The sequence below is a fragment of the Schistocerca serialis genome, chromosome 1 (genome assembly GCF_023864345.2).
Source record: "Schistocerca serialis cubense isolate TAMUIC-IGC-003099 chromosome 1, iqSchSeri2.2, whole genome shotgun sequence".
Lineage (NCBI taxonomy): Eukaryota > Metazoa > Arthropoda > Insecta > Orthoptera > Acrididae > Schistocerca > Schistocerca serialis.
Window position 1 is genome coordinate 190005596 of NC_064638.1, and position 26883 is coordinate 190032478.

At 43.1% G+C, this 26883-nt stretch overlaps 1 protein-coding gene across 1 annotated transcript in view; it reads right to left on the reverse strand.

The window, feature by feature from the left end:
- The window catches only part of LOC126457186 (irregular chiasm C-roughest protein-like), a 479812-nt gene that overhangs the window by 96210 nt on the left and 356719 nt on the right, over nt 1-26883 (reverse strand). The window contains exon 4 of the mRNA XM_050093278.1: nt 10747-10966. Coding sequence (XP_049949235.1) covers nt 10747-10966 — 220 coding nt within the window. The remainder of the gene's footprint in view (nt 1-10746; nt 10967-26883) is intronic.

Below are 26883 nucleotides of genomic sequence, written 5' to 3' on the forward strand. Positions count from 1 at the left end.
AGGAACTCGTAGCGGGCCGCATCACACCTGTCAGAAGGCTGATGATTCAAAAAAATAAATAAATTAAAAAAAATTTTGTAACTGTTGGTGATACGTATCAATCAGCAGGCAGTTCCACGGGATCTAATTACTAATGCTTGGTTTCAGTTTGATAAAACGGTAGAGAGTCGAGGTAACGAACACTAGTCACAGATATCTGTAGAACGGGTAAACAAAGGAAATATGCTGGCATTCTACGTAATTCGTTATTTAAGTTGCAAGTAATTTATTTGTGAATACATTTGTCTAAATGAACTGCTTACTCGAATAACTATCCAGGTCCAAATGTGTTCGAATAATGCCCATATCTGGTCACCACTACACGTCACACTTCCTTCCTTCTTCCAGGCATTTCAGTCAGTTTTATCAACTGTATCGAGCCCTGTAACCTAATCTGCTTGACTTACGAGAGCGTACTGCGTAGCTGCACTGCTGAAGTTTTCATTTTTTCATTATGAACAAAGTTCAGATTGTAATCAGTAGCTTCATCAACATAAATCTTTCTCATTTGTTATGTCCAAAATATGTCTCAATGTCGTCGTGATTTTAGCAGCAGACTGAATGAGAGCATTGTTTTGTCAGCTATACTTTCAGCTTAATCAGTGACATCGAATGACATCACACAGGTTGATTTTTTCCGCAGTGTACGAACTCTAGAGACTGGTAGATCAGAGGATAGGGAACAAAAAAGGTCTAATGAACTTACGTGCAGAAATGCAAGGTTTCCGTTCTAGGGATCATCTATCCAATCACACATTCTTACAGAGACTGTGATCTAATACGCGCCGTAACATGCAGCCACAATTACAGTATGCATGGTTTCCTTCTAGAGGGTGGTAATGTTTTCAAACGTCATGGCCTAGCGCTCTCTCCTGCCATAGTCATTGGTCTGATTCACTTCTCACCTTGTAGTGGATGTGATACAGTGTTGTACACTATCGTTCCGTATTCGATTCGAGAGCTTGCCGACATGGTGTTTACTTACGGAAAGGCAAATGCCAACGGGAGGCAGGCATCAAGGTTGTATCTGGAGACCTATCCTCGCCGACAACAATCACAGCCTTCAATGTTTCCAACAGTGTTTTGCGTTTTTCTGAGACATACTCTTTCAGGAAGCAGGGAATCATGAAAGACGTGTCCGAAATGTTCGGGCACCAGACGTGGAGGAAAATGTGATTTACACTGTGCAAGACGACCGCTGTGTCAGTACCAGGCAGTTGAACCACCAGTACAGGGTAGGCCAGACAACCGTGTGGAACATTTTCCATAATTTTTCGTACCCTTATAACGTACAGTATGTGCAGGGCTCGCTAGCGACACGTTTTCCATATCGGCAGCTATTTTGTCACTGGTTTCTTCACCAGGCATCCCGATTCAGGGATTTATGTCGTCCATCCTACTGACACATGGGGCCACCTTTACGCGGAGTGGTATCTTCAACTTTCGTAACAGTCAACTGTGGGATGGTATCCAGGAACCCCATGGTAGGGAGACAGCAAATCATCATCATTGGTGCAGCGGGAATGTGTTAGCCGGAATAGGTGGCGACCATATTTTGGAACAAATCTTCCTTCCACGTAGCCTAATAGGCGGGAACTATTGGAGTTTCTTGCGGATTTCTCTGCCTTGCCTGCTGGAAGAAGTGCCACTGATGATTCGAAGGGTTATGAGGCTGCCACATAATGGTTCCCCAGCCTACTTCGCCGCTAACGTCTGTACGCATCTCAATCGTGTCTTCCCTGGTCGACGGATCGGACGATGTGGTCCAGTTGCATGGCCAGCTCGTTCACCGTATCTCAACCCGTGCGATTTCTGCTTATGGGCCCTCTCGAAAGTACCGTGTATGCAGAGGCCATTCCAGATGTGAAGACCCTGGAGCAGCATATTCATCCTACCTTTGACACTTCTCGGATGCAGCCTGGCCGATGTAAACGGAAGAGACAAAACATGCTGAGGTGCCTACACGGTGCGTTGAGGCACATGGAAGTCAATTTCAACACATACTGTAACTGTGGCTGCATGGTGCAGCGCGTATCAGACCGAAGTCTCTGTAACAATGTATGATTGAATAAACGGTCTCTAGCATGGAAATTATGCATTTCTGGACATAAGTTCATTAGACTTGTTTATTCCGTCTCTTGTCATCGATCAATTCCTGGAGTTTGTAAGCGTTGGAAAAAAAATCACCTTGTATTTTCGATTGCCACATTAATTATGGTTATACACTCCTGGAAATGGAAAAAAGAACACATTGACACCGGTGTGTCAGACCCACCATACTTGCTCCGGACACTGCGAGAGGGCTGTACAAGCAATGATCACACGCACGGCACAGCGGACACACCAGGAACAGCGGTGTTGGCCGTCGAATGGCGCTAGCTGCGCAGCATTTGTGCACCGCCGCCGTCAGTGTCAGCCAGTTTGCCGTGGCATACGGAGCTCCATCGCAGTCTTTAACACTGGTAGCATGCCGCGACAGCGTGGACGTGAACCGTATGTGCAGTTGACGGACTTTGAGCGAGGGCGTATAGTGGGCATGCGGGAGGCCGGGTGGACGTACCGCCGAATTGCTCAAAACGTGGGGCGTGAGGTCTCCACAGTACATCGATGTTGTCGCCAGTGGTCGGCGGAAGGTGCACGTGCCCGTCGACCTGGGACCGGACCGCAGCGACGCACGGATGCACACCAAGACCGTAGGATCCTACGCAGTGCCGTAGGGGACCGCACCGCCACTTCCCAGCAAATTAGGGACACTGTTGCTCCTGGGGTATCGGCGAGGACCATTCGCAACCGTCTCCATGAAGCTGGGCTACGGTCCCGCACACCGTTAGGCCGTCTTCCGCTCGCGCCCCAACATCGTGCAGCCCGCCTCCAGTGGTGTCGCGACAGGCGTGAATGGAGGGACGAATGGAGACGTGTCGTCTTCAGCGATGAGAGTCGCTTCTGCCTTGATGCCAATGATGGTCGTATGCGTGTTTGGCGCCGTGCAGGTGAGCGCCACAATCAGGACTGCATACGACCCAGGCACACAGGGCCAACACCCGGCATCATGGTGTGGGGAGCGATCTCCTACACTGGCCGTACACCACTGGTGATCGTCGAGGGGACACTGAATAGTGCACGGTACATCCAAACCGTCATCGAACCCATCGTTCTACCATTCCTAGACCGGCAAGGGAACTTGCTGTTCCAACAGGACAATGCACGTTCGCATGTATCCCGTGCCACCCAACGTGCTGTAGAAGGTGTAAGTCAACTACCCTGGCCAGCAAGATCTCCGGATCTGTCCCCCATTGAGCATGTTTGGGACTGGATGAAGCGTCAGCACGAACGCTGGTCCAACTGAGGCACCAGGTGGAAATGGCATGGCAAGCCGTTCCACAGGACTACATCCAGCATCTCTACGATCGTCTCCATGGGAGAATAGCAGCCTGCATTGCTGCGAAAGGTGGATATACACTGTACTAGTGCCGACATTGTGCATGCTCTGTTGCCTGTGTCTATGTGCCTGTGGTTCTGTCAGTGTGATCATGTGATGTATCTGACCCCAGGAATGTGTCAATCAAGTTTCCCCTTCCTGGGCAATGAATTCACGGTGTTCTTATTTCAATTTCCAGGAGTGTACATTATCATTAAAAATGGTTCAAATGGCTCTGAGCAATATGGGACTTAACATATGAGGTCATCAGTCCACTATAACTTAGAACTACTTGAACCTAACTAACATAAGGACATTACACATATCCATGCCCGAGGCAAGATTCGAACCTGCGACTTAGCGGTCGCTTGGCTACAGACTGAATGTCCTAGAACCACTCGGGCACAACGACCGGCAACTGAACACAGATCAAGCACGAAAACAGGGAGAATGTGTATTGAAGTGTGGGAAAAAAGAAACAGTGAATGGCCAAGGATCAACATCTGCAATATCGAGCAACTTTGCACAACTGTGGTCACCGTTTTGTACTGCGAATGGGGAGATACGTGTTCACATTTCACTTATTTCTCAATTTTTATGTTCACAGAATTAGCAACTGTCGGTCCGGTCGTTGACGTGTCTGTTCACTGTATTGAAATTTGCGTCTGTATCGTGCTGTAACGTCCGTTTGCAACAACAAGGTGTAACGAACGGACCTGCAGAAGTGCTACCTCCTCTTTGTTCTACGCAAGTACCACCTTTTATGACTCTTGCGTTATGGTTTGGAAGTTTTTACTCTTGAATTCCTTCGTTGCAACATAGCCCACACCCGTTTACTTGTTTTCTTTTTCATTTCTGTGAGAGGTCTAAGTGGCACCTCGCGTGTTCTCTCTATTCGCCACATTTACATGCTACGGTAATATATTCTTGACACACGAGTCATATTCGACTACAGAAGGAGAACAGACATATGAATGAGCAGACGGGCAGTTCATAATTTTGTGAATAAATAGAAAAGAGTTCGGCACAAGGAAGGTTTGAACGCCCACTTTTCGCTTTGTAGTCCAACACCGTGACCACACAACTACGACCCGTGGTTCTAACAATTCGCTCGGTATTGCACATATTTAGCTTGGAACGTTGCCTGTTTCTACTTTGCTTCTTTTATCACACTGCGGTACACCTTTATCCTATTTCCATCTTTTATCTGTGTTCAGTTTTTGACGGGCTATCTACGGGCCATCTTACCATTGTACGGAGTGTTCAAAAAGGCTCCCAATAGTGGCGTATGATTGTTAGCCACGCGTGCCCAATAGCGCAGTGAATACATCGAAATGAAACTCAGTGCAATACAAGATATTAATTTATTGAATATTCACTTTTAATTCCAAATTTTCACATTAAATGTTGAAAGTGTCCCCTTGTTGTTGGTTACACAATTCAATTCCTGTAAACAAGATTCCAAACTCAAGCTGTAACATTTCTTCTCTAACAAAAGCAGTGAAAGTGGACATTGGAATTTTCAATTCATAAGTGGATTTTAGACGGTTTTTATAGACAGCTGCACCCCGGAAGCAAAAGTCAGGTGATCTTAGGTCAGGTGATCGTGGAGGCCAAAGTCCCTGTGAAATTATGCGATCACGAAAAACATAAGCAAGCAGTGACATTCAAACGCGACCTGTATGCGCACTTGCATCATCTTGTTGAAAATTATCGTTCAGTATTTCACTTAACATAAGTTCTCCTACGAATGGGTGCAGAATTTTACTGCAGTATCGTTCTGCGTTTATTGTTTCGTTGAAAAATGTGGGACCCACAATCCGCCGTCTAGAAATTGCAATCGATACTCCTATTTTCATAGAATGTAGTGGCTTCCCATGAATACACAATGGATTTGCAGTATTCCACATACGAGAGTTCACGTAATCGGACAAATGAAACCAAGCCTCATCAGTGGAAAACATTTCATTAAGAATATCCCTTCCATTTTTTTGAACGAAATTTTTGAATCATTGACAATTATGCAGAGTCTTGCCATGATCAGTATTTTTCAGTTCTTGCACGGCTGTCCCTTCGTAAGGGAAAATTTCTATTTTTTTCCTTACAGCTGCATGGGTCGTTTTGACACTGACATCGATTTCCTGGGCGAGTATTCTTACTGACTTGTTCGGACTCATGGACATTTTATCGGAAATATCGAGAAGTTTATCCTCAGACAAAACGCTTGGACGACCTTTCTCGGTGCATCTGTCACTGAACCCGTACTTAGATATTTGTTAAGCAAATCTCGCACAGTATCGCTATGTGGGAGTGTTGTCTCCGGAAAAACTGAATTAAATGTTTGAAGAATTGAAAGTGTGTATTTACCGCCAGCTTTGAGCACTTGTTCTACTAAAAACACACGTTCTTCAATTTTTTCACAATTTTAACAGTTACAAAAACGAAACAAAGGAACTAAACTTAAACCTTAACGTCAACACGTAACGACACACACCAACGATACTACTGACGCTGGCTGTGGTAAACGAAACAGTCGAATGTTGGGAGAGTCCACTTATAGGGAAGTAACCCTGGCAGGCGAACAATCACACGGCACTGAGGAGAGAATTTTTGAACACCACGTATCTGAGGGGGCTGCGATGTTTGGTTTCTCTTGTAAGGGACCGATGACCAACTTATCGATCCCGTACTGATATTAGACTATTGGGGAGCTTATAAAAAGCTAATTTATGTTGTTGTCGTTGTTGTGGTCTTCAGTCCAGTGAAGCTTTCATGCAGCTCTCCATGCTACTTTATCCTGTGCAAGCTTCTTCATCTCCCAGTACCTACAGCAACCTACATTCTTCTGAATCTGCTTAGTGTATTCAGCTCTTGGCCTCCCTCTAGGAATTTTACTCTCCACGCTGCCTTACAGTACTAAATTGGTGATCTCTTGATGCCTCAGAAAATGCCCTACCAAACGATCCCTTCTTCTAGTCAAGTTGTGCCACAAATTTCTCTTCCCCCCAATTCTATTCAGTAACCCCTCATTAGTTATGTGGTCTACCCATCTAATCTTCAGCATTCTTCTGTAGCACCACATTTCGAAAGTTTCTATTCTCTTGTTGTCTAAACTATTTATCGTCAACTCGTTTCAATTCCATACATGGAAACACTCCATACAAATACTCTCAGAAACGATTTCCTGACACTTAAATCTATACTCGATGTTAACGAATTTCTCTTCTTCGGAAACGCTGTCCTTGTCATTGCCAGTCTACATTTTATATCCTCTCTACTTCGACCATCATCAATTATTTTGCTCCCCAAAGAGCAAAAATCATTTACTACTTTAAGCGTCTCATTTCCTAATCTAATTCCCGCAGCTTCACCCCATTTCATTCGACTACATTTCATTATTCTCGTTTACCTTTTGATGGTGTTCATCTTACATCCTCCTTTCAAGACACTGTCCAGTCCGTTCAACTGCTCTTCCAAGTCCTTTTCCGCCTGTGACAGAATTACAATGTCATCCACGAACTTCAAAGTTTTTATTTCTTCTCCATAAATTTTAATTCCCACTTAGAATTTCTCTTTTGTTTCCTTTACTGCTTGCTCAATATACAAATTGAATAACATCGGGGAGAGGCTATATCCCTGTCTCACTCCCTTCCCAACCACTGCTTACCTTTCATGCTCGTCGACTCTTAATAACTGCCATCTGGTTTCTACACAAATTGTAAATAGCCTTTCGCTCCCTGTATTTTACCCCTGACACCTCCAGAATTTGAAAGAGAGTATTCCAGTCAACATTGTCAAAAGCTTTCTCTAAGTCTACAAATGCGAGAAACTTAGGTTTGCCTTTCCTTAATCTATCTTCAAAGATAAGTCGTAGGGTCAGTATTGCCTCACGTGTTCCAATATTTCTACGGAATCCAAACTGATCATCCATGGGGTCGGCTTATACAAGTTTATCCATTCGCCTGTAAAGAATTTGCGTTAGAATTTTGCAGCCGTGACTTATCAAAATGATAGTTCAGTAATTTTCACAATCTGTCGACACCTGCTTTCTTTGGGATTGGAATTATTACAGTCTTCTTGAAGTCTGAGGGTATTTCGCCTGTCTCATACATCTTGCTCACCGGATGGTAGAGTTTTGTCGGGACTGGCTCTCCCAAGGCTGTCAGTAGTTCTAATGGAACGTTGTCTACTCCCAGAGTCTTGTTTCGGCTTAAGTCTTTCAGTGCTCTGTGAAACTCTTCACGCAGTATCATATCTCCCACTTCATCTTCATCTACATCCTCTTTCATTTCCATAATATTGTCCTTAAGAACATCGCCCTTGTGTAGACCCTCTATATACTCCTTCCACCTTTCTGCTTTCCCTTCTTTGCTTGGAACTGGGTTTCCATCTGAGCTCTTGATATTCATCTAGTGGTTGTCTTTTTTCCAAAGGTCTCTTTAATTTTCCTGTAGGCAGTATCTATCTTACCCCTAGCGATATGCGCCTCTACATCCTTACACTTGTCCTTTAGCCATCCCTGCTTGGCCATTTTGCGTTTCTGGTCGATCTCATTTTTGTATTCCTTTTTTCCTGCTTCATTTACTGCATTTTTGTATTTTCTCCTTTCACCAATTAAATTCAGTATTTCTTCTGTTACCCAAGTATTTCTACTAGCCCTCGTCTCTTTAGCTACCTGATCCTCTACCTTCACTATTTCATGTCTCAATGCTGTCCATTCTTCTTCTACTGTATTTCTTTCCCTAATTCTGGTCAATCGTTCCCTAATTCTCTCCCTGAAGCTCTCTACAACCTCTAGTTCTTTCAGTTTATCCAGGTCCCATCTCCTCAAATGTCCACCTTTTTGCAGTTTCTTCAGTTTTAATCTACAGTTCATGACCAATAGATTGTGGTCAGAGTCCACGTCTGCCACTGGAAATGTCTTAAAGTTTAAGACCTGGTTCCTGAATCTCTGTCTTACCATTATACTGGGTGATCAAAAAGTCAGTATAAATTTGAAAACTGAATAAATCACGGAATAATGTAGATAGAGAGGTACAAATTGACACACATGCCTTGAATGACATGGGGTTTTATTAGAACCTAAAAAATACAACAGTTCAAAAACTGTCCGACAGATGGCGATTCATCTGATCAGAATAGCAATAATTAGCATAACAAAGTAAGACAAAGCAAAGGTGATGTTCTTTACAGGAAACAATAGATGTAGTCGAGGAATAATGTTGTTAACAGCACTGTAAAGCGTGTCCCGAGTTATGGTGAGGCAGTGGCGTCGGATGTTGTCTTTCAGCATCCCTAGAGATGTCACGATACACTTGCGACTTCAGGTAACGTCAAAGCCAATAATCGCACAGACTGAGGTCTGGGGACCTTGGCGGCCAAGCATGACGAAAGTGGCGGCTGAGCACACGATTATCACCAAACGACGCGCGCAAGAGATCTTCCGCACGTCTAGCAATATGGGGTGGAGCGCCATCCTGCATAAACATCATACGTTCTAGCAGGCTGGGGATGATCCGATTCTGTAACATATCGACGGACCTCTCACCCGTCACGGTAGCAGTTACGGTTTGCTGTCCAGAGCCGTCTCTCAGACTTTTTGTGAACTTAGTTGTTTTTTTTTTTTTTGTTCTAATAAAACCCCATGTCATTCGAAGAATGTGTGTCAATTTTTACCTCTCTATCTACATTATCCCGTGGTTTATTAAGTGTAGTAACCAAAACCAACTGCGGGAACGCCTTGGGCTGAGGATCGGAGCCGCCAGGCGGGGAAGCCGCCGGCGGTGAAGCACGCGCCACCGGGCAAACACAGGACGACTCGGGCGACAGACCAACGACAACTGACAACAACCTACCACGACCGACTATGACCGACACAACAAGGAAGAGATAAACAACGGAGGCTTGTGGAAACCACAACACCAGACACCAACAGTAAATCCACTCGGAACCAGAGCCACACAAATGTCAACAACGAGCAACAACCAGAACGCAGTACTGCCGGGATAGAAACGAAATCCAGAGCGAGTACCAGACTGACTGGAGTAGGTTTTTTTTTTTTCTTTATTGTATTTCAATTCCCCATCGGGGCGGGCTGGCAGCAGCATATGCGCTGCTCTTCAGCCGAAAGACATAGAACAAACAATAGAAGACATTTAAAAATAACAAAGGAGAGAATATGGTGAACATAGATATAGAAAAAGGGGGAACATCATGGAAGGCAATAGACAAAAAACGGGGTGACTGTAACATGGAGATAAAAAACTGTATAAAAGTAGCACACACAAAAAGCCACACACGGCGACAGTTAAAAGAACACAAGGCACAGTATGACTGGAGCATAAAAGGTATCGACGGATGGCGTAGCACATAACAAACACTGACAGCGAACCTCAAGGCAGTACAAAATTAAAATTACACCTCTTGACGCACAGGATAAACGGCACTAAACACGACACTGATGTGGCACACTGACGATGATCAAAACAGAGGATCCGCTAGGCGCAAGGAGATGAGGGAGACTGGAAGAAGGGAGGGAGGGGAAGAGATGGGGGAGATGAGCGGGGGGCGCGCTGAAGAGGGCCAGGGAGGGAGGGATGTGTGAAGACAAGAGGCAAGTATGGGGTGCAGGGTCTCAGGGGAGGGGGGGAAAAGAGGAAAATCCGGTCTGGGAGGAGGAGGGAAGAGGAAAAAGGGCGGCCCTGGGGAGGGGGGGAGGGGAACAAGGCCAGGTTATAGTTGGAAGGAAGGGTAGATGTCACGGCGAAGTTCGTCATCCAGGAGGGGCTGGACTAGGGCAGAGCGGGTCCCTTTATACGAAACCGGAGGGAGCGGCTATTGGCCGCTGTCTGCACGTGGCGTAGCGGTGGCGCCCTCGCTGCGCGAGAGCCGCTGCGCGGAACAGCCGCCGCGGAGGCGGAGCTCTCCATCGGCTGACCACGTCCATTTGTTCTGCCCCGCGTTCGACTTCTGTGGCGGAAAGTACTAGATTTTCATATTTATACTGACTTTTTGATCACCCGGTATAATCTATCTGTGACCTTCCTGTATCTCCAGGCTTCTTTCATGTATAGAACCTTCTTTCATGATTTATGTAGGTTACCAAAAAATCACAAGCGCTAACAAGATAGTTTCATAGGCGGCGACAGGTGCCGGCCTATGAAGTTAATATTGGTTCTTAAGTAAATACGTTTGACGTCCGTAGCTCTAGAGACTAGAGGCGGCGTTACACGGTAGCAGCGTGGTTCCTCCTGTGAGGTGACAGAGTTTGTGCGCCTGTCTGTACTGACCGACGACGGTGAGGCGGACGCGGAAGACGGCGGGCGGGTGCGCCGACACCTGGCACTCGTAGTCGCCCTGGTCGCGCTCGGCCGCCGCGCGGATGCGCAGCCGCCAGTCGCCCTGGCGCGGCTCGTAGCTCAGCTCGTAGCGCTCGTCCGCGCTGTACGTGTGCGGCCCGAACGTCAGCAGCTGCAGGCCGCCGCCCTCCTCGCGCCGCATCCACGACACCTGCCGGGCAGAGGACACAGCGTCAGTCACCTGTCTGACAGACCTACCCTGGAAAGGTAAAAGTCGTCTTTAGTTCCACTGCCTGATCAAGAGTATCGGGACTACTGGTAATGGACATTAAAATGGGCATAAAATCAGAATGGTTCAGACAAAAGGACAATGAGAGACTCTTTTAACGAATTTGAAAGCAATATTTTATCTGCAGATTCTAAAAATAACCCCAAAAAATTTTGGTCGTAAGGAAAATCTATGAACCCTACCCAAGTAATTCAGTACCTCCTCTTGCTGACAGTAGGGGTAATGTAACTGATGATGATATAAACAGAAGGCCGAAATTCTAAACCCAGCTTTCAAAAACTCGTTTACGATAGAGGACTGCAGCACCATTCCCCATTTCAATTATCGAACAAACGAAAGTATGTCTCACATTGTGTTTTATGTATCTGGGATTGTAAAACAGTTAAGATCCTTAGAAAGGCATCTGGCCCAGACGGTATCCCCGTAAGATTATATGTTGACTATGCTACAAATGTAGCACCGTTCTTATCCGTCGTCTATCAGAGATCATTGGAACAGCTGAAAGTTCCACGGGACTGGAAGAAGGACCAGGTCATAGGTATCTATAAAAAGGGTAGAAAATCGGATGCACATAATTACCGGCCAGTTTCACTGACATCGATTTGTTGTAGAATCATGGAATATATTTTGTGTTCAGACATAATGACCTTTCTAGATTCTGAGCAGCTCTTCTGCACAAACCAGAACGGTTTTAGGAACAGTGGTCATGCGAGACACAGCTGGAAATCTTTGTGGATGATATACAACAGGCTCTAGATACCAGCTCCCAGGTTGCTGCCATATTTCTCGACTTCCGAAAGGCGTTCGAATCAGTTCCGCACTGCCACTTGCTACAAAAAGTGCGCGCTTACGGTATATCCAGTGACACATGCGGTTGGTTAGAAAGTTTTCTAACAGACAGGGGGCAGTATGTCGTCCTGAATGGGGTAACTTGAACAGAAGCAAGAGTAACTTCAGGTTTGCTCCAGGGCAGCGTAATAGGTCCTCTGCTTTTTACGATTTACATAAACGACCTGGTTGATGGTATTGACAGCGGCCTTAGACTGTTTGCCGATGATGCTGTAGTCTACTGGAACGTAGTATCATATGAAATTTGTGAACGAATCAATGAGGATTTGCAGAAAATAAATGCGTGGTGTAATGACTGGCCGTTATCTCTCAATATCAATAATTGTGACCTACTGCGTATATCAAGGCGAAAATCCCCATTAATGTATGAGTACAAAATAAATGATCAGACTTTGGAAGCGGCAACATCGGTCAAGTATCTGGGTGTGACTATTCGAAATGATCTCAAATGGAATGATCAGATTACACAAGTAACGGGTAAGGCGAACTCTAGATTGCGGTTTATTGGTAGAATCCACAAGCGATGCAGTCCTTCAACAAAGGAAATTGCTTACAATGCGTTAGTTCGTACAGTCTTAGAGTATTGTTCGTCTGTATGGGACCCTTACCAGTTGCGTCTGATTCAAGAAACTGAGCGGGTCCAAAGAAGAGCTGCAAGATTCGTCACTGGTACACTTAGACATCGAGAGAGCGTTACAAATCTCGTTGAAAGTTTGAAGTGGGCCACACTAGCAGATAGACGGCAGTCTAAACAGAAGGGCTGCTCACTAAATTCCGAAATCCAATCTTCGCCGAGTATGTAGAGCATATATTATTACCACCAACTTTAAAATCGTGTAATGATCATCATTTAAAGATAAGGGATATAAGAGCTCGTACTGAGGAGTTCAGACAATCGTTTTTCCCTTGTGCGATCCGCGAGTGGAACAGTGGGTGGGGTGGGGGGGGGGGGGGGGAGGGATATGACTTTGGTTCGAATTGTGCTCTTCGCCACACACCGCTTGGTGCATAGCGGAATTAGTAGGTGTAGATCTAGATGTAGACAGAAGGGTCAAGGAGAACATCGCAAATAATTTTTGTGTGTCCATCCATTTGACTGGGACTACGACCGTACAGTATTATAAGAAAATGAAACATCCACAGCCGTCCTTATGATGACATTTATTGCGCAGCCAACAATTTCGGTGCATCAGTGCACCATCTTCAGGCTTTAGTTGATGCTAAACCGGTTATCACGGTCCATATACAAGACGCATCAGTGACTAACATAAATGATTTACTCAGGCTATCATCAGAACGACATAAAAACAGTGACTACCATAACGTACAATTCAAAATGCCACTGTCAAGTTGTCAGTTGGCGATTGGAGTGACGGCATCGCAATTACAGGTACGTGTGGCATTCATTTAATGCTGAATATCTGAGTTGTACCTGGCGGAATGTTACGTGTTACCACGTACTTGTGCGTTTGTGACTATTACACCGCTATCTATCACAAAGCGAAAAAAAGTGGTCCAACTAAAACATTAATATTTCTTTACGTACTACACGAACATGTAATAAAAAAGGGGGTTCCAATTTGAAAAAAATGGCAGTTGATATCCGTTTGACCTATGGCAGCGCCATCTAGCGGGCCAACCATAGCCCCATCTGGTTTCCCCCTTCAAGCTAGACAAGATTCGTTCTTTGTAGTTTTTTCGTTTGACGCTTATTTCGTGAGATATTTGGCCCGGTCACGATCAATGGATCACCCTGCATACGACGCATCAGTGACTAACATACATGATTTACGCGCCACTGTCAACTTGACAGGCGATGTTTGGAGTGATGACACCGCAGTTAAAGGTACATGTGGCATTCATTTAATGCTGGTTATTTGAGTTGTACCTTACGGTAATCGTTGTTTTATCTCTTTCTGGAAATAGTCTGCGTAAGCCAGTTATTTTCGCCACTGATGCATCGTGTGTATGGATCGTAATTACCACTTCAGCATCTATTGAGACCTGAAGATGGTGCACTGAAGCGCTGAAACTGGTAGCTACACACTAAATAATGTCATAAGGACGGCTGCAGACGTTTTATTTTCTTACAAGTAAGTTTTGCGAAGTGTGAACAGCAGATGATATGAAAACCATAGGAAATGCAAACGATGTGATGGCATGGGAAGACAATGAGCGGAAACTGCAGTAACAGCTAAACCTCTGGCAGAGCGTAACTGAAAAAGTAGGCATGGAAGTAATCTTAACAAAAAGTGAGGGACTGAAAATCAGCAAGGAAAAAATAAGTAGATTGTAAGTCGTAATGGAAATATTATTAAAGAATGAATGGTTTCCATTACGAAGGAAGTGGGCTAGCAGAGAAATGATATCAGAAAAAAGAAAATTCAGAGAGGATGGAAAACTGCTGAGTATTTTATTATTGTGTATCAGACAGCATTAGTCCAGTCAACGAATTAGAACAGACAGATTTGTGCAGTCCTGCACACCAACCAGCGCAACGCCGCGAAACGGCATCAAGTAGGCGCTAACCCCCGCGCCAATGAAGAGCGGGCAACGCCACACCTCATGGAAGACAAAGTTCACCGGCCCCTCTCAACGCTGATTTAAGGGGGAATGGCAGAGTGCCGGTCCCAAAAGCTGGAATTTCCTTATTACAGGATTTGAGTATATACATTGAAGAATTATTGCCCAAAATGTTACCCTCGAACTCCTAAATGTAACGATTCTGTGAGCGTTTGAAGTCGAGTGTGCCCAACTGAAAACGCCATTCCCGCAAGCCGTTATCGTTGTTATCACCCGTATTAATTCGGAGTAAACCTGATTTGCCGGAGCATTGTTTGGACGCGTTTACTCAAAATGTAAATGAAAATTTCAGTACTCTCATTTCTAGCTACGATCCAAAATAACATCCAGGCGACGCCAAACTGTCAACTTTGCTTCAGATTTGACCGCATGTCTGTTCGATGTAGGCCATACTCCATTATGGCAGATGACAAGCAAATCAAAATCGCCGATGAAATTCGCGACCCTATGAAGATAGAGACGCCAGCGGCAACGTGCTCACCGACGAAAAGGCAGAAAGCGGCCATCCACTAGCGAGAGCAATAGTTATTATGGTCCTGTCATCGATGATACCCCGTAAGTTTCAACCTTTGCCCCCATTTTTCATATGATTAATACCTGTCACACTTGAAATCCGTTTTTCTCAAAACCATGTTTTTAGGAATTGTTGTCGTCACTCACGCTACAATTTCATTTGATTTTAATGACTTTTGGTCTCCCTTCAAGCAAACTGAATTCTCTTTAGCTCATCGTAGCTGATTTCATTATTTTTTTCGGCCAAAAGAGAAGGGTCCAAAAGTGGTCATTTTTTCGAATATCTGTAACTTCGCCAATAGTGTTTTTGCGAATCTCTACGACAAACAAAAATTACGTATGCTAGGAACAGTATGATATGTTGATTTTATGTTTCACGTAGCCACAGCCGGAGTTCCTGTGACAATCGTCGATCTACCTCGTTTCAGAGCTGCCTCGGAAAAATCCCAATTACACAATGAATATATTAATGCTTCTCAATACAAAAATACCAATAAAAACTTCAATGTATGCTTTAGACATTGCAGCAAATCCCATCTGTCTAATACATTCCACTACGGAGGAAAAAAAATCCGGAAATTGAGCAATATTTTCGTCCGTCATCGTGTATTTCCCCCTTAACTCGCCGCCCATCGCTGCAATTCGGTCGCAGATTCGGAAGCATCAGTACAGGGTAACAGCAAGGCCATACTTAGCCAGCGTTCTGCGAGTAATAATAGTGGATCGTTTTGGAGTTCTGCCAGAAGCCATCGCAACTTCTCTCTATTGTTAGTGTCAGTGCTGGCCCCCACAGTAGCCGACACAACCAGAGTTGTCAAAGACGGCATCACAAAGAAGTTTGCGGAGGGTGAACAGCAGGTGATACGAATATCATAGTACATGCAAGCTATGTGATGATATACGAAGATAGTGAGCAGTAATTGGAAGGGCAACTAAGCCTCTGGCAGAGTGTAACTCAAGAAGCAAGCATGGAAATAAGCTTATCAAGAAGTGAGATACTGAAAATCAGCAGCGAAATTCTTTTAAAAAGGAGACTGTGTTTCACAATGAAAAATTAATAAAAAAAGTTTAAAATTCATATAAAAACAATCTGGATCACGTTTTCAGATTTTTATACAGCAAAGCAGCGTTTTATACCGATCACTTCTTCGCTCCAATTACAGAATCCTTTCTATAACATTAAAGCAGGGAAATTTTTCAATTACCGTGAAGTAGGCTGACTGAGAAATGAAATAGGCAAAAACAAAATTCGGAGACGATAGAAAACTTCCGACAGTAGTATTACTGTCTGTCAGACGCAATTAATCCAGTCAACGAAGGAAAAATAGGAGAAAATATTGTGCAGTCGCAAAAATTTTTCACAGTGCTAAAGAGGGAATGGCATGAACAACGTACTAATACACCAGACTGATTAGACGAGAACCGTGTGGAGGGGAGAGGGGAGAATGGGCGTTTGAAGATCGCTTTACTATGTTTGTCTTGAATAACGCGAAAACCGCCACTCCTAGTGACAATGTTTTCTAGATTAAAATTGAACTCCGCAAATTTTCCTACAGAAACAGTCATCCTAATTATTGCCCTAAGACTCACAGTTTCGGCGTTGAACAGCACGGATGAATCGCAGTTATTAAAAATAAATTTCCAACAATTTCATATTAATGTTTAAATTTTAATGAAGTAGTTTGAAAACAAATATTAAAAGTCTCTAAATTCTGTAAGTGGAGTAGAGCTTTGTTAAGGGGAGAACTGTGTTCCGAGGAAGTCACACGCTGAAGACTGAGAGATGAGGGGTCGAAGCGCGAAGGTGTACAGGATGACCTACAATCAATTTCCTCTCTAGCAGCGTAGAAAAGTGTGCAGAGGTTCATGCAGATTCTGTGCATACTAATTACTTACGTTAATGTCATTAGTAACTAATATCTGCAGTCCATGTAGAGTTAACACATTTAGTACAAAATAAACACTCCTAGTACATGTCCGTGCACTGTCAGAAGTGATTGATAAGGAACGCTGTGGAGGGTCCTAATAACTTTCTGAAACACCCTACAGTTGCTGCATGTGGCGTAAAAGGGTAGACAAAGAGGGTAATCCTCTGCTCCACTAGTTCACAGACCTATGAAGGAGGGAAGTTCATGAATACAATACGGCCACCTACTTTCCCACGCACTGCATCCCCACACATCTCACCCCACCATCACGGTACACCCGTGAAAGAACATTTTTTCCTCCCTAGCGGCTCTGCTGCACCTACATTTTTTTAACCCACTCAAATTTAACGTAAACACAGATTTTATATCATTTGAGAAATATTTTCAGTACTCTGCGATTTTTTCACCCTCTGCAACATTTCTTGAAAACCGGTAGTTCTACAGAGAAACGAATACCACATCTTTCTACGAAATTTACTGCAATTTAATTTTCTATTCAGAAGCACGTCCGCTAGAAGCTGCAGGAGTTAAAAGAAAAAAAAAAAACCTTAAACATCGCCCAGGCACCCACCCTAACGCTCATTCCCTCATGACACTACCTCCCAGTACAGTGCAAAAATGTGCGATTACACGATTTTTCCGCAAATCGAATTTTTTAGTATTCGTTATCTTTAGTGGTAATTGAAAAATCCTGCTGAAGCAAAGAGCATGATATACAAATCATGATATACACAAATCTCCACTAATACATCACAATGAAAGACCTAGGTTGAATATTAGTGACAGAGATGCGCGTTCTACGAAGGGTCCTGCATAACACAAGAAGAAACAGGGTAAGGCATGAAACAATGCAAAATATACTTTAGATCAATCCCCAAACGCAGGCTATGGCGAGAAATAGGCGGAATCGTTTCACTTTTTCGCTTCGTTGGAACAGTGAGGAAAAACGACTACCAAGAACAGCACTGGTATAGACAGAATCTGGAAGAAGACCTACTGGAAGATCCACAAAGAAGTTGGAGAGAGAAGGTGAAGGGTGATGCGAATTGAAGAGGACAAAAACTGCAGCAAATGCTGAACGATAGAATGTAAGAGAACGCAAAAGCCTTGGAGTAGCTCTGTGAACGACTCGTATCAGGTGAAATCTTTTTGGATGAAAACGAAGAAAAATATGGGGTGTGTCCATTCTTCATGAAATGTTATAGTGAATATTTCATTTAATCTTCTATATCTACAAATATAAGCTGAAGTACCCTGCTCTTTTTTTTTTTTTTTTTTTTTTTTTTTTTTGTACGTGCGTGCTGATATCAAGAATTACCGTAGAGATTTTGATACGTTCTTGGAATTCGCGGTATAGATATCACGCCATTATCTATAGTGAAAACAGGTAAAACTCGTTGAGATCCTTGATTCTCAGGATGCGTGAACCGTATGCGCACATAATTAAGTACCCCGTGCATATTCTTTATCTCAAAGAAACCGAAAGGAATCACAAAAAGTCGTTAGCACATCGACAAAATTTTACAGATGAATTGCTATATGCATAGACCCTTCATTAGTTAACATTTAATGAACAATTTTGAGGGACAAAGAAGTGGCACTGAATACGCAGTTAAGGAACTGTCATTAGATCACTTTAGTTGGAGGCATTATTTAATAATATACAGTGCTTTCATCTCAAGTAATTCGAGAACTTTAGTTGCGGTATTGATGAAAGGAAAATTTAACTGCCACCAGCGTTACCTGAATTCCATCAGCCAAGCGAATATTGGAAGTAAAAAGTGAAAGAAACTTATGCAGCATTGATTTACTTCACAGGCTTCTCCATTTAACAATGAATTAAGCTATAGTAGCTAAAGTTAATTTACTGCCTCTTCGTATTAGTTTTACATATTAATAAAAGCACTCCGTAATTAGATTATCGTTCCATTAGCCACTTACCTTCCTTTTTGTGACGGCGTTAATGGAAAACTTTCCTTTTTAAATTAACCTCTCCCATTTCCCGCAACACTGAAGGGCGAAAAGATCTGTCTTCATGCGAATATAACATACCTCCTCTTCCATTGCAGAATTAACATATGGTATGAACACTAATAAATAATCCTTTCAAAGGAACGAAGCGTACGTTTTGCTGAAATGAATGATGTGCAAAGGTTAACTACACTGTAGGATATGTAATGTTTGTTCCAAAATATTAAGGCGTTCAACGAGGTTTTTTCCACATGTTAATACCAACCAGAATTTTATCTTAACATAGAAATGGGAAAAACACGTAGGTAATGTGCTTGTGCTACAAGAAATATGCTGGCAGACTGTTAGTTAGAGTTTAAATTTTTTGATCCAAAAGGATCACAAAGTATTCGAAGCTGTCCTGAAATTTCGTATAGTGGGCAGCCTTTTATAAATAATCTTTCGTCCACGGACCACTGGGTGACGAAATAAGTCTTTATTTACAGGCAGTGTCGATTGAAATGAATGTCTAACTAACTTGATAAAAATGACAACACATGGAAGAAGATTCTTGAAACAAATGCAATAGAGAGGTTAGAAAAACGTGACATCTCATTTTGTGGAAAGGGTTAGATAGATCTGTCGTACAGAGCTCTGTCCTGTAACATATTTTACGATACATGGTAGGGAAACATTGTCGATTAATGGGTTGATTTGAAGACATAGACGTGTCGCTGATAGCGGATGTAGTTGGCAATTTTCTTTTCGACCTAACGTTTGAAATTATATTTCGTGGTGATGGATCTTAAGATTGTTCAGCTTGAGTTGTTAATTTCCAATTTTTACATTTCTCAACGAGAAAACTTGACCTTTAGCGCTCCCTTCCTAATCAGCATAATGTGAAAGGAGAAGATACGACAGATGTCTGCATGAGTAATTTCAGTACGCTTTAACAATCTGAATTTAATGAGATTGATCATAGTCTTGAACTTTAGAAACTGTCTTTCGAAACGGTCAACATCATTAAATCACACGCCAATGTTCTAAAAAATTATGTAGCCACTGTCTCAGTAATGTTCTGAAATTCTGTTACCAGCGCGTTAATTAAGTCTGGTGGTGAGCGATCACGTCACTTTAGTTAGAGACAAAATGTTCACTAACGTTTCTTTACGACGCCAGTGCTAGCTAGCACAGAGAACTATTAGTGTGTCTCTAGGCAGAGAAAGATATTTTCAGAAGCGAATCAGGAACTTAAATTTTGCCGGGCCTTCTGCTTTTCACACACTGGATGATAAGTAACACACGTTGCATATGAATGCCAAAGAGGTTCAACCATAACAATGTATGCAGGGTGGCTCTCTTAAGCATTTCCGCACAGATATCTGTGTGGAACAAAAATAGGTATTGAAAAACGACTTTCACAGGTATCAATGTAAGACAGAGTTTCGAGAAAAAAAATACTATGAGACACTCTAAAGACTAAGCAAATACTGGTTTCAACACAAACTTAAGGATTTTTTTAAAGTGGGCACCCCGTATTATTTCTTACGCAATCAGTTACATATGGCAACAATAGACATTGAAAAACGACTTTCATGAGTATAAGTGTATGGCAGGACTCATAAAAGCAAATACTATTAGACATTCTAAAACGTAATCAAATATTAATTTCAACATAATCTTATGTTGTTTTTTAATGGACTCCCCATATTATTTGTTAGGCAATCAATAACACACACACACACATATGTGTGTGTGTGTGTGTGAGGTTGCATTCTTAAACACAGATTGTAAAACTCATTTAGCATAGAACTTCCTGGCAGATTAAAACTGTGTGCCAGACCGAGACTCGAACTGGTGATCTTTGCCTTTTTGCGGGCAAATGCAAATTTGGAAGGTAGGAGACGAGGTACTGGCTGAATTGAAGCTGCGAGGTCGGATCGTGAGTCCTGCTTGAGTAGGTCAGATGGCAGAGCACTTTTCCGCGAAAAGCAAAGGTCCCGAGTTCGAGTCTCGGTGCGACTCACAGTTTTAATCTGCCAGAAAGCTCCATACCAGCGCGCACTCCGCTGCAGAGTGATAATTTCAATCTGATCACTTAGTACAGTTACGCAATTACCTTCACATAAGTCGATTTTGTTCTATTTAGAACAATGTGTCAAGCCCTATGTCCTGAGAAATTCTTAATCCACTTACGAATCTGTCTGCTAACTTCTTTTCTTCTTGACAACTGAATACTGCCGGATTATGTGGACCAGATTACTTCGAACGCCTCCACGTGGTACTCTGGGCCTGCCTGGGTGGAATCGTCCAAAATGTCCGTCATCTTTCTCTGTCTTCCTTGTCAGGGTTTCAGGATTATTTGCACGCAAATATCATTCAGTAAACTGCCATAAGATGACACATAAGGTCAGTGTCTGACTTAGAATCGTTAATTCCTATTCCTACCAGTCATCACATCTTGTATAGTAGGCATCTAATCAAGTTGTATGCGTTGATGCCATCAACTAGCTTGCCACTGCATTACAACGAGAGCGCAAATTCTCGAAAGCTCGAACTTCTTCTTGAATGTAAAAGATTTGAGGAGAATTTTATACAAATATGGCTCCTTGATAACAAGAGGCTAGGGACAGCATATACGATTAACAACAGACGAAATATAGTAACTTGCTTTGTCTGCCTTCGGTACAGAATGAGTGTGCATCAGATATGCTGGTCCCCACATTACGTATCATTTAAGACCTACGCTTCCACTTCTGCCGTGAATCCAGTGAAATTAGTACTTCAAGGACGGTAAACACCCTCCTCTACGATGGATAATGGGAGTGAATTGACGGACAATCTGTATTCCGACGCTTTATCAGTACGTGCTGCAGTTGTTGAAGAACGAGTTAGTACTATTAATCATGAACTCTAGAAGTAGTACACTTGATTGCAATAGACGTTATAAATCATTACAATGGCGTTCCGTTGGATTGAGGTCGAGGAGCTGGGCAGGCCACTCCATTTATCGAATGTTATTGTTAGAAAAAAGTTCCCTCACAGTTTCTGTTTATGATAAGATGCATTGTGAGGTTGATACGAACAGCCATCGTCCCTGGTAAGCTCCTCTCCTACGCTGAAGAGCCAAAGAAACGGGTACACCTGTAGGGTCCACGCTAGCATGTAGAAGTGCCGCAACACGACGTGGCAAGTACACCACTAATGTCTAAAGTAGTGCTAGAGGGAACTTGACATCATGAATGCTGCAGGTCTGTCCGAAAGAGTACGAGCGGGTCGAAATCTCTTCTGAACAGCACGCGGCCAGGCATCGTAGATGTGGCCAGCGGAAGTGTTTAAACTCAGAATAGCGTTACAAGAGCCACTATGTAGCAAATCAGGACGCGTGGGGTGTCGTATTGTCCTGCTGGAATTGTCCAAGTGCGCCAGAATGCACAATGGACATGAATGGATACAGGTGATCAAACAGAATGCTAACGTACGTGTCACGTGTCTGTCACAGTCATATCTAGACGCATGACGGGTCCTACGTGATTTGAACTGCACATGTCTTACACCATTACAGAGCCTCCACCAGCTTGAACAGTCAGCTACTAACATGCAAGGTCCATGGATTCATGAGGTTGTCTCCATACTCGAACACGACCATCAACTCGATACAATCTCATACGGGATTCGACCGACCACACACGTCTCCAGTCATCAACAGTCAGTCGGTTCTGCCGCGCCCAGGCGAGGCCGAAGGCCTTGTGTTGTGCAGTCAGCAAGGGTACATTAGCGGCCTTTCGGCTCCGAAAGACCATATCGATGACATTTCGTAGAATGGTTCGCACGCGGACACTTGTTGATCGCCCAGCATTGAAATAGGCAGCAGTTTGTGGAAGGGCTGCACTTCTATCATGATGAACAATTCTTTTCAGTCGTCGTTGATCCCGTTCTCGCGGGATCTTTTCCCTCCCCCATACTAATCGGCCTATCCTGCTTGCAATATAAAATATGACCGTGGATCGCGTGTATACCTAATGGAATTTTTCTAATTCGATAAGGCTATCTTTCACGAAGAAGTAATACCGATAAGTAGGGGGAAAGTGAACAACCGATTTTTCTGATAGAAAAATCTACTAAAAATGAAAGAGTAATTAAACCGAACAGGGCTACAATTTGGAAAAATTAAAGTCATTTTGTGTATTCACTCACGAGCAACTCTGGACAATGAAGGGGTACCACTGATCGTGAATCTGAAAGTTACACTAACGAACGAAAAGGAAATAATTACGGTCGCCAGCCCACTAGGGCGATTTACATCCAAAATCCTGTACAAGATGATGGGAAAGAAAAAACGAGTTTATCACGTTTTCTGACACTAATTTTAAGTGACTATGTAATGATTAAGAAAACTGAGAGGTCACTTTTATGTTAAGTTGGTCATTAAATTTTGGAATAGGCAATAGAGTAATGATTTGATAATACCCACTTAAACTGTATGTTAGTATTGAAGTTCGTTACATGAACAATGACTTTCAGATACCTCTAAATAACATCATCAAGGAAATTTAGAGAAAGGCAAGCACTTTTTACTTTGCAGTTACTTAATTTTCAAATTGGATTTCATATTATTGTCTGAACAACTGAGCCTTTTTTACTGACTTGAACAGAATTAAATACTGGGATATGTACAAAACAGAGCAGCCATGTACTCCAAGGTATATGTAAAATAAATAAAACTTCTGGACTCTTAATTTGTGCATTTTCTTTAGATTTGGATTTTTTTCCAGTGATAGATTCTCAAACTTCCGTTAGCATATAAGGGAAAAAAGTAACAGCGATCGTGGTTGGTAAAAGTGCCTGGGGTCAATGAGGACACAATCACCCTTAATTTAACAAATTATCATTTAAATAAAGTTCATTAATCATTCACATTCAGTTTTGCTGCTTGGTTAGCCTTTAATACTTTCTATCCATGAACAGTCTTACTTCAGTGCTGTGCGTGCGACGGAACTCGGAGCCGACGACGAATCTGTGTTGCTGGAACAGCTGCTGTTGTTGAAGACGGCATCACATTGTGGGGCCACAGCTAATTACAGGAGTGGGCAATCGTAATTAATACAGCCTCTTCCGCCCGTCCACTGTCCTTCCTCCTGCTACTAGTCATCTGGCCGACGCGAGTACATGATACCGCCGAAATATTACTCTCTACTGCGAGACCGTTAACACGGCACTTCCGCACACTACAAGCGCTGGAACCCGTCTCCCGCGCTCTCCACGCCCTCTGCGCAACAACCCCCTACCCAAAGATTTTACAACGCGCAAGCACTGCTATTATCGTTGCTAATCGATGCAAGTAACAATTCCTTTGGCTTTTTCCCAGAGCTTATAAGTTTCACAGTAAAACACAGATAAATACAATGACAATTCAACAGACCTCTACCTATATGTACACATACAGTGAGGCAATGTCCTTACTTATGAAAAGAAAGCATTTTAATTACATATATTTACATACAATTCAATATATATATATCGGTAGCAGGTAACATGCATCCTGCATTTTCGTTGTTACACAGGGATGTCGGAGATTTGATGTTTTACCGGACTCCTGATATTCATGGTACACTCGTGAAATGGTCGCACAGGAAAATACCCACTTCATCGCTACCTCAGAGACGCTTTGTCCCATCGCTCTTGCGCCGACTATAACACCATGTCCAAACTCACTTAAATCTTGATAACCTGCCATTGTAACAGCAGTAGCCGATCTGACAACTGCGCGAGACACTTGTTGTCTTATATAGGCGTTGCCGACCGCAGCGCCGTATTTTGCCTGTTTAAACATCTCTGTATTTGAATACGCATGCCTCTACCAGTTCCCCTGGCGCTTCGGTATATATGCACAGTGCTGCGAAATGTGTTGATATCCTTCCACATCTAGCGATTTTAAGATATATAAGGGAATCATATTCCAAGTACGAAAATCACCGCCATACAGCACTAAATCCAACTTACTTTAGTGCTGACACTGCAGATGATGGCATGTAAGGTTCTCCAGATTTTTGCAAACCCAAAACGTTTCATCAAATTGGGGCTGCTTGACCGTTGTACACCTTCCCCTGTTACTCCCTACTTACATCAGCAGAGCTACCTGGACTGCTGGTAGCTGTTTGGAACTAACGACTGATTCCTTCCGCTACTCATGAGACTTCTACAACGGATCTTCGGCGAATGGGCTGTACTGACAGTTTTCCGACTTAATTACAATCGAGAACGTGTGGGACGTGTTGGTGAGACGTATCGCAGCACCTCGATGTGCACCAGCGACCATCCACACTACAGAGTTGGAGAAATGGGGCGACATATCACAATAACTTCTTATCACACTTGTGATCAGGTTGGGAGCACGTAGCAAAGCATACATTGCACGTCTGTTGTGAACACAAATCCTATGAAGAACGATGTCCTGCTTTTGTCAAGTCCAGTAGCCATCGTAAATCTCCCTGAGTTGCTTGTAATTATCGCCTTTGACTGAAAGTTTCATTTCTGTTCACCTCATTAAGTACTATACTGTAGAAGTTGTTTCCATGTGTTGTCATGGTTTCATCGAGCTATGTATTACATCCCGAAAACGTTAATTTTGTCCTTAAGTTTCGTATACCAGTGAATCGTGCTACATGAATCCCAGTTTTTCCTTCGACGTACCTTGATAACGCCTTATGGGAGCAAATTAAGCGCAGAATTATGAAACATAATATTTCAAAATAAAGTAATAGCCTATCCAGCAATTCCGTCAAGAAATTCACAGAGGCTGTGGGCCTGTACTAACAAGAGACTATTCCTGCGTCTTACTTTATTTGTTCCACTTCCAAATTAGCTTAATGAATCTAAAGCTTCAGGAGGGCAAATTTAACTTTTAGCCATCAATAATGTGTGTTTAGCACGTTCTTATTTGGTTATTCTTGTTACAGGTATTTGATAGCGGACGTTCCTTTTAATTAAGCACCCTACTCAGTTCCTGTGTACCTTTGGTGACCACTGCTTAATTATTATGCTACGGTTCTGTATGTGACACAGAACACGAACATCGGCATGATCATTTCCTTTCTCCATTGCCTCTTTAATGTACAATTTAAATGACGGTGGGGAAAACTTTCCAGGTATTGGTCTTCCATAGTATCCCATTAGTGATGGATATTCCACTCTGCTTCTGCGTAAGGAAAATGGTATATCCTTTTATTCCTTCGCCTAATTATTCTATCACGCATTATGAAAAATCATTATCAAATGAAGGAATGCTTTCTGTTTCCACGTAAATTCTAAGTCTTTTATTATTAGCTGTAGTGCTGCAATCGCTTCTTGAGTGCGTCATGGAAATGCTTAGCAAAAATGTTACTGAATTTGAGTGGGCACGGCGAGGCGCAACTCCCATGTGCTTCCTAAAAACGTCCTAGCACGTTATTTGTCTCATCGTAAAGTACACACGCCCATTTTGTTGGGATATAACATGAAAAATAAACAACGCACATCTGGTCTTCACTTCTCTATACACGTTTCCCTCGGTTGCAACAGTGGAGGAGCTTCAGCATTACACTTCAAAACGTGCTGAAACGCGTCAGGTATTCCTCTCGACTTATTTCGTGAGCACGTAAGCTCTCCGCTCGTCATTTGTTTCGTGCAGATAAAAAGTAACACTATAGTTATGACAGGTTGCACTGCCCGGCTATATGCGTCTTTCATCTCGCAGTAGCCGATCATGGGACGTACAGTCGAGTTCAGGAATTTAGAACTGCAGGAGCCGGTTAGGCGCTCACAACGAAAATTTCAGTTTGAAACAACGCGGCAGTAACAGGAATCCACTCTGGGCTCGGATTTTGTGTTGTAGGAACGCCAGTTTCCCGACGAATGATGCAGACTCGCAGTCTAAGAACGCTGTTTCATATACTCGTCTGGGGTTCGAAGGATTCTCTGTGATAATCCGTGCCCCTCCCGTGAATCACTTTCGTTTGTTGCATTTTTTTTTTCGAA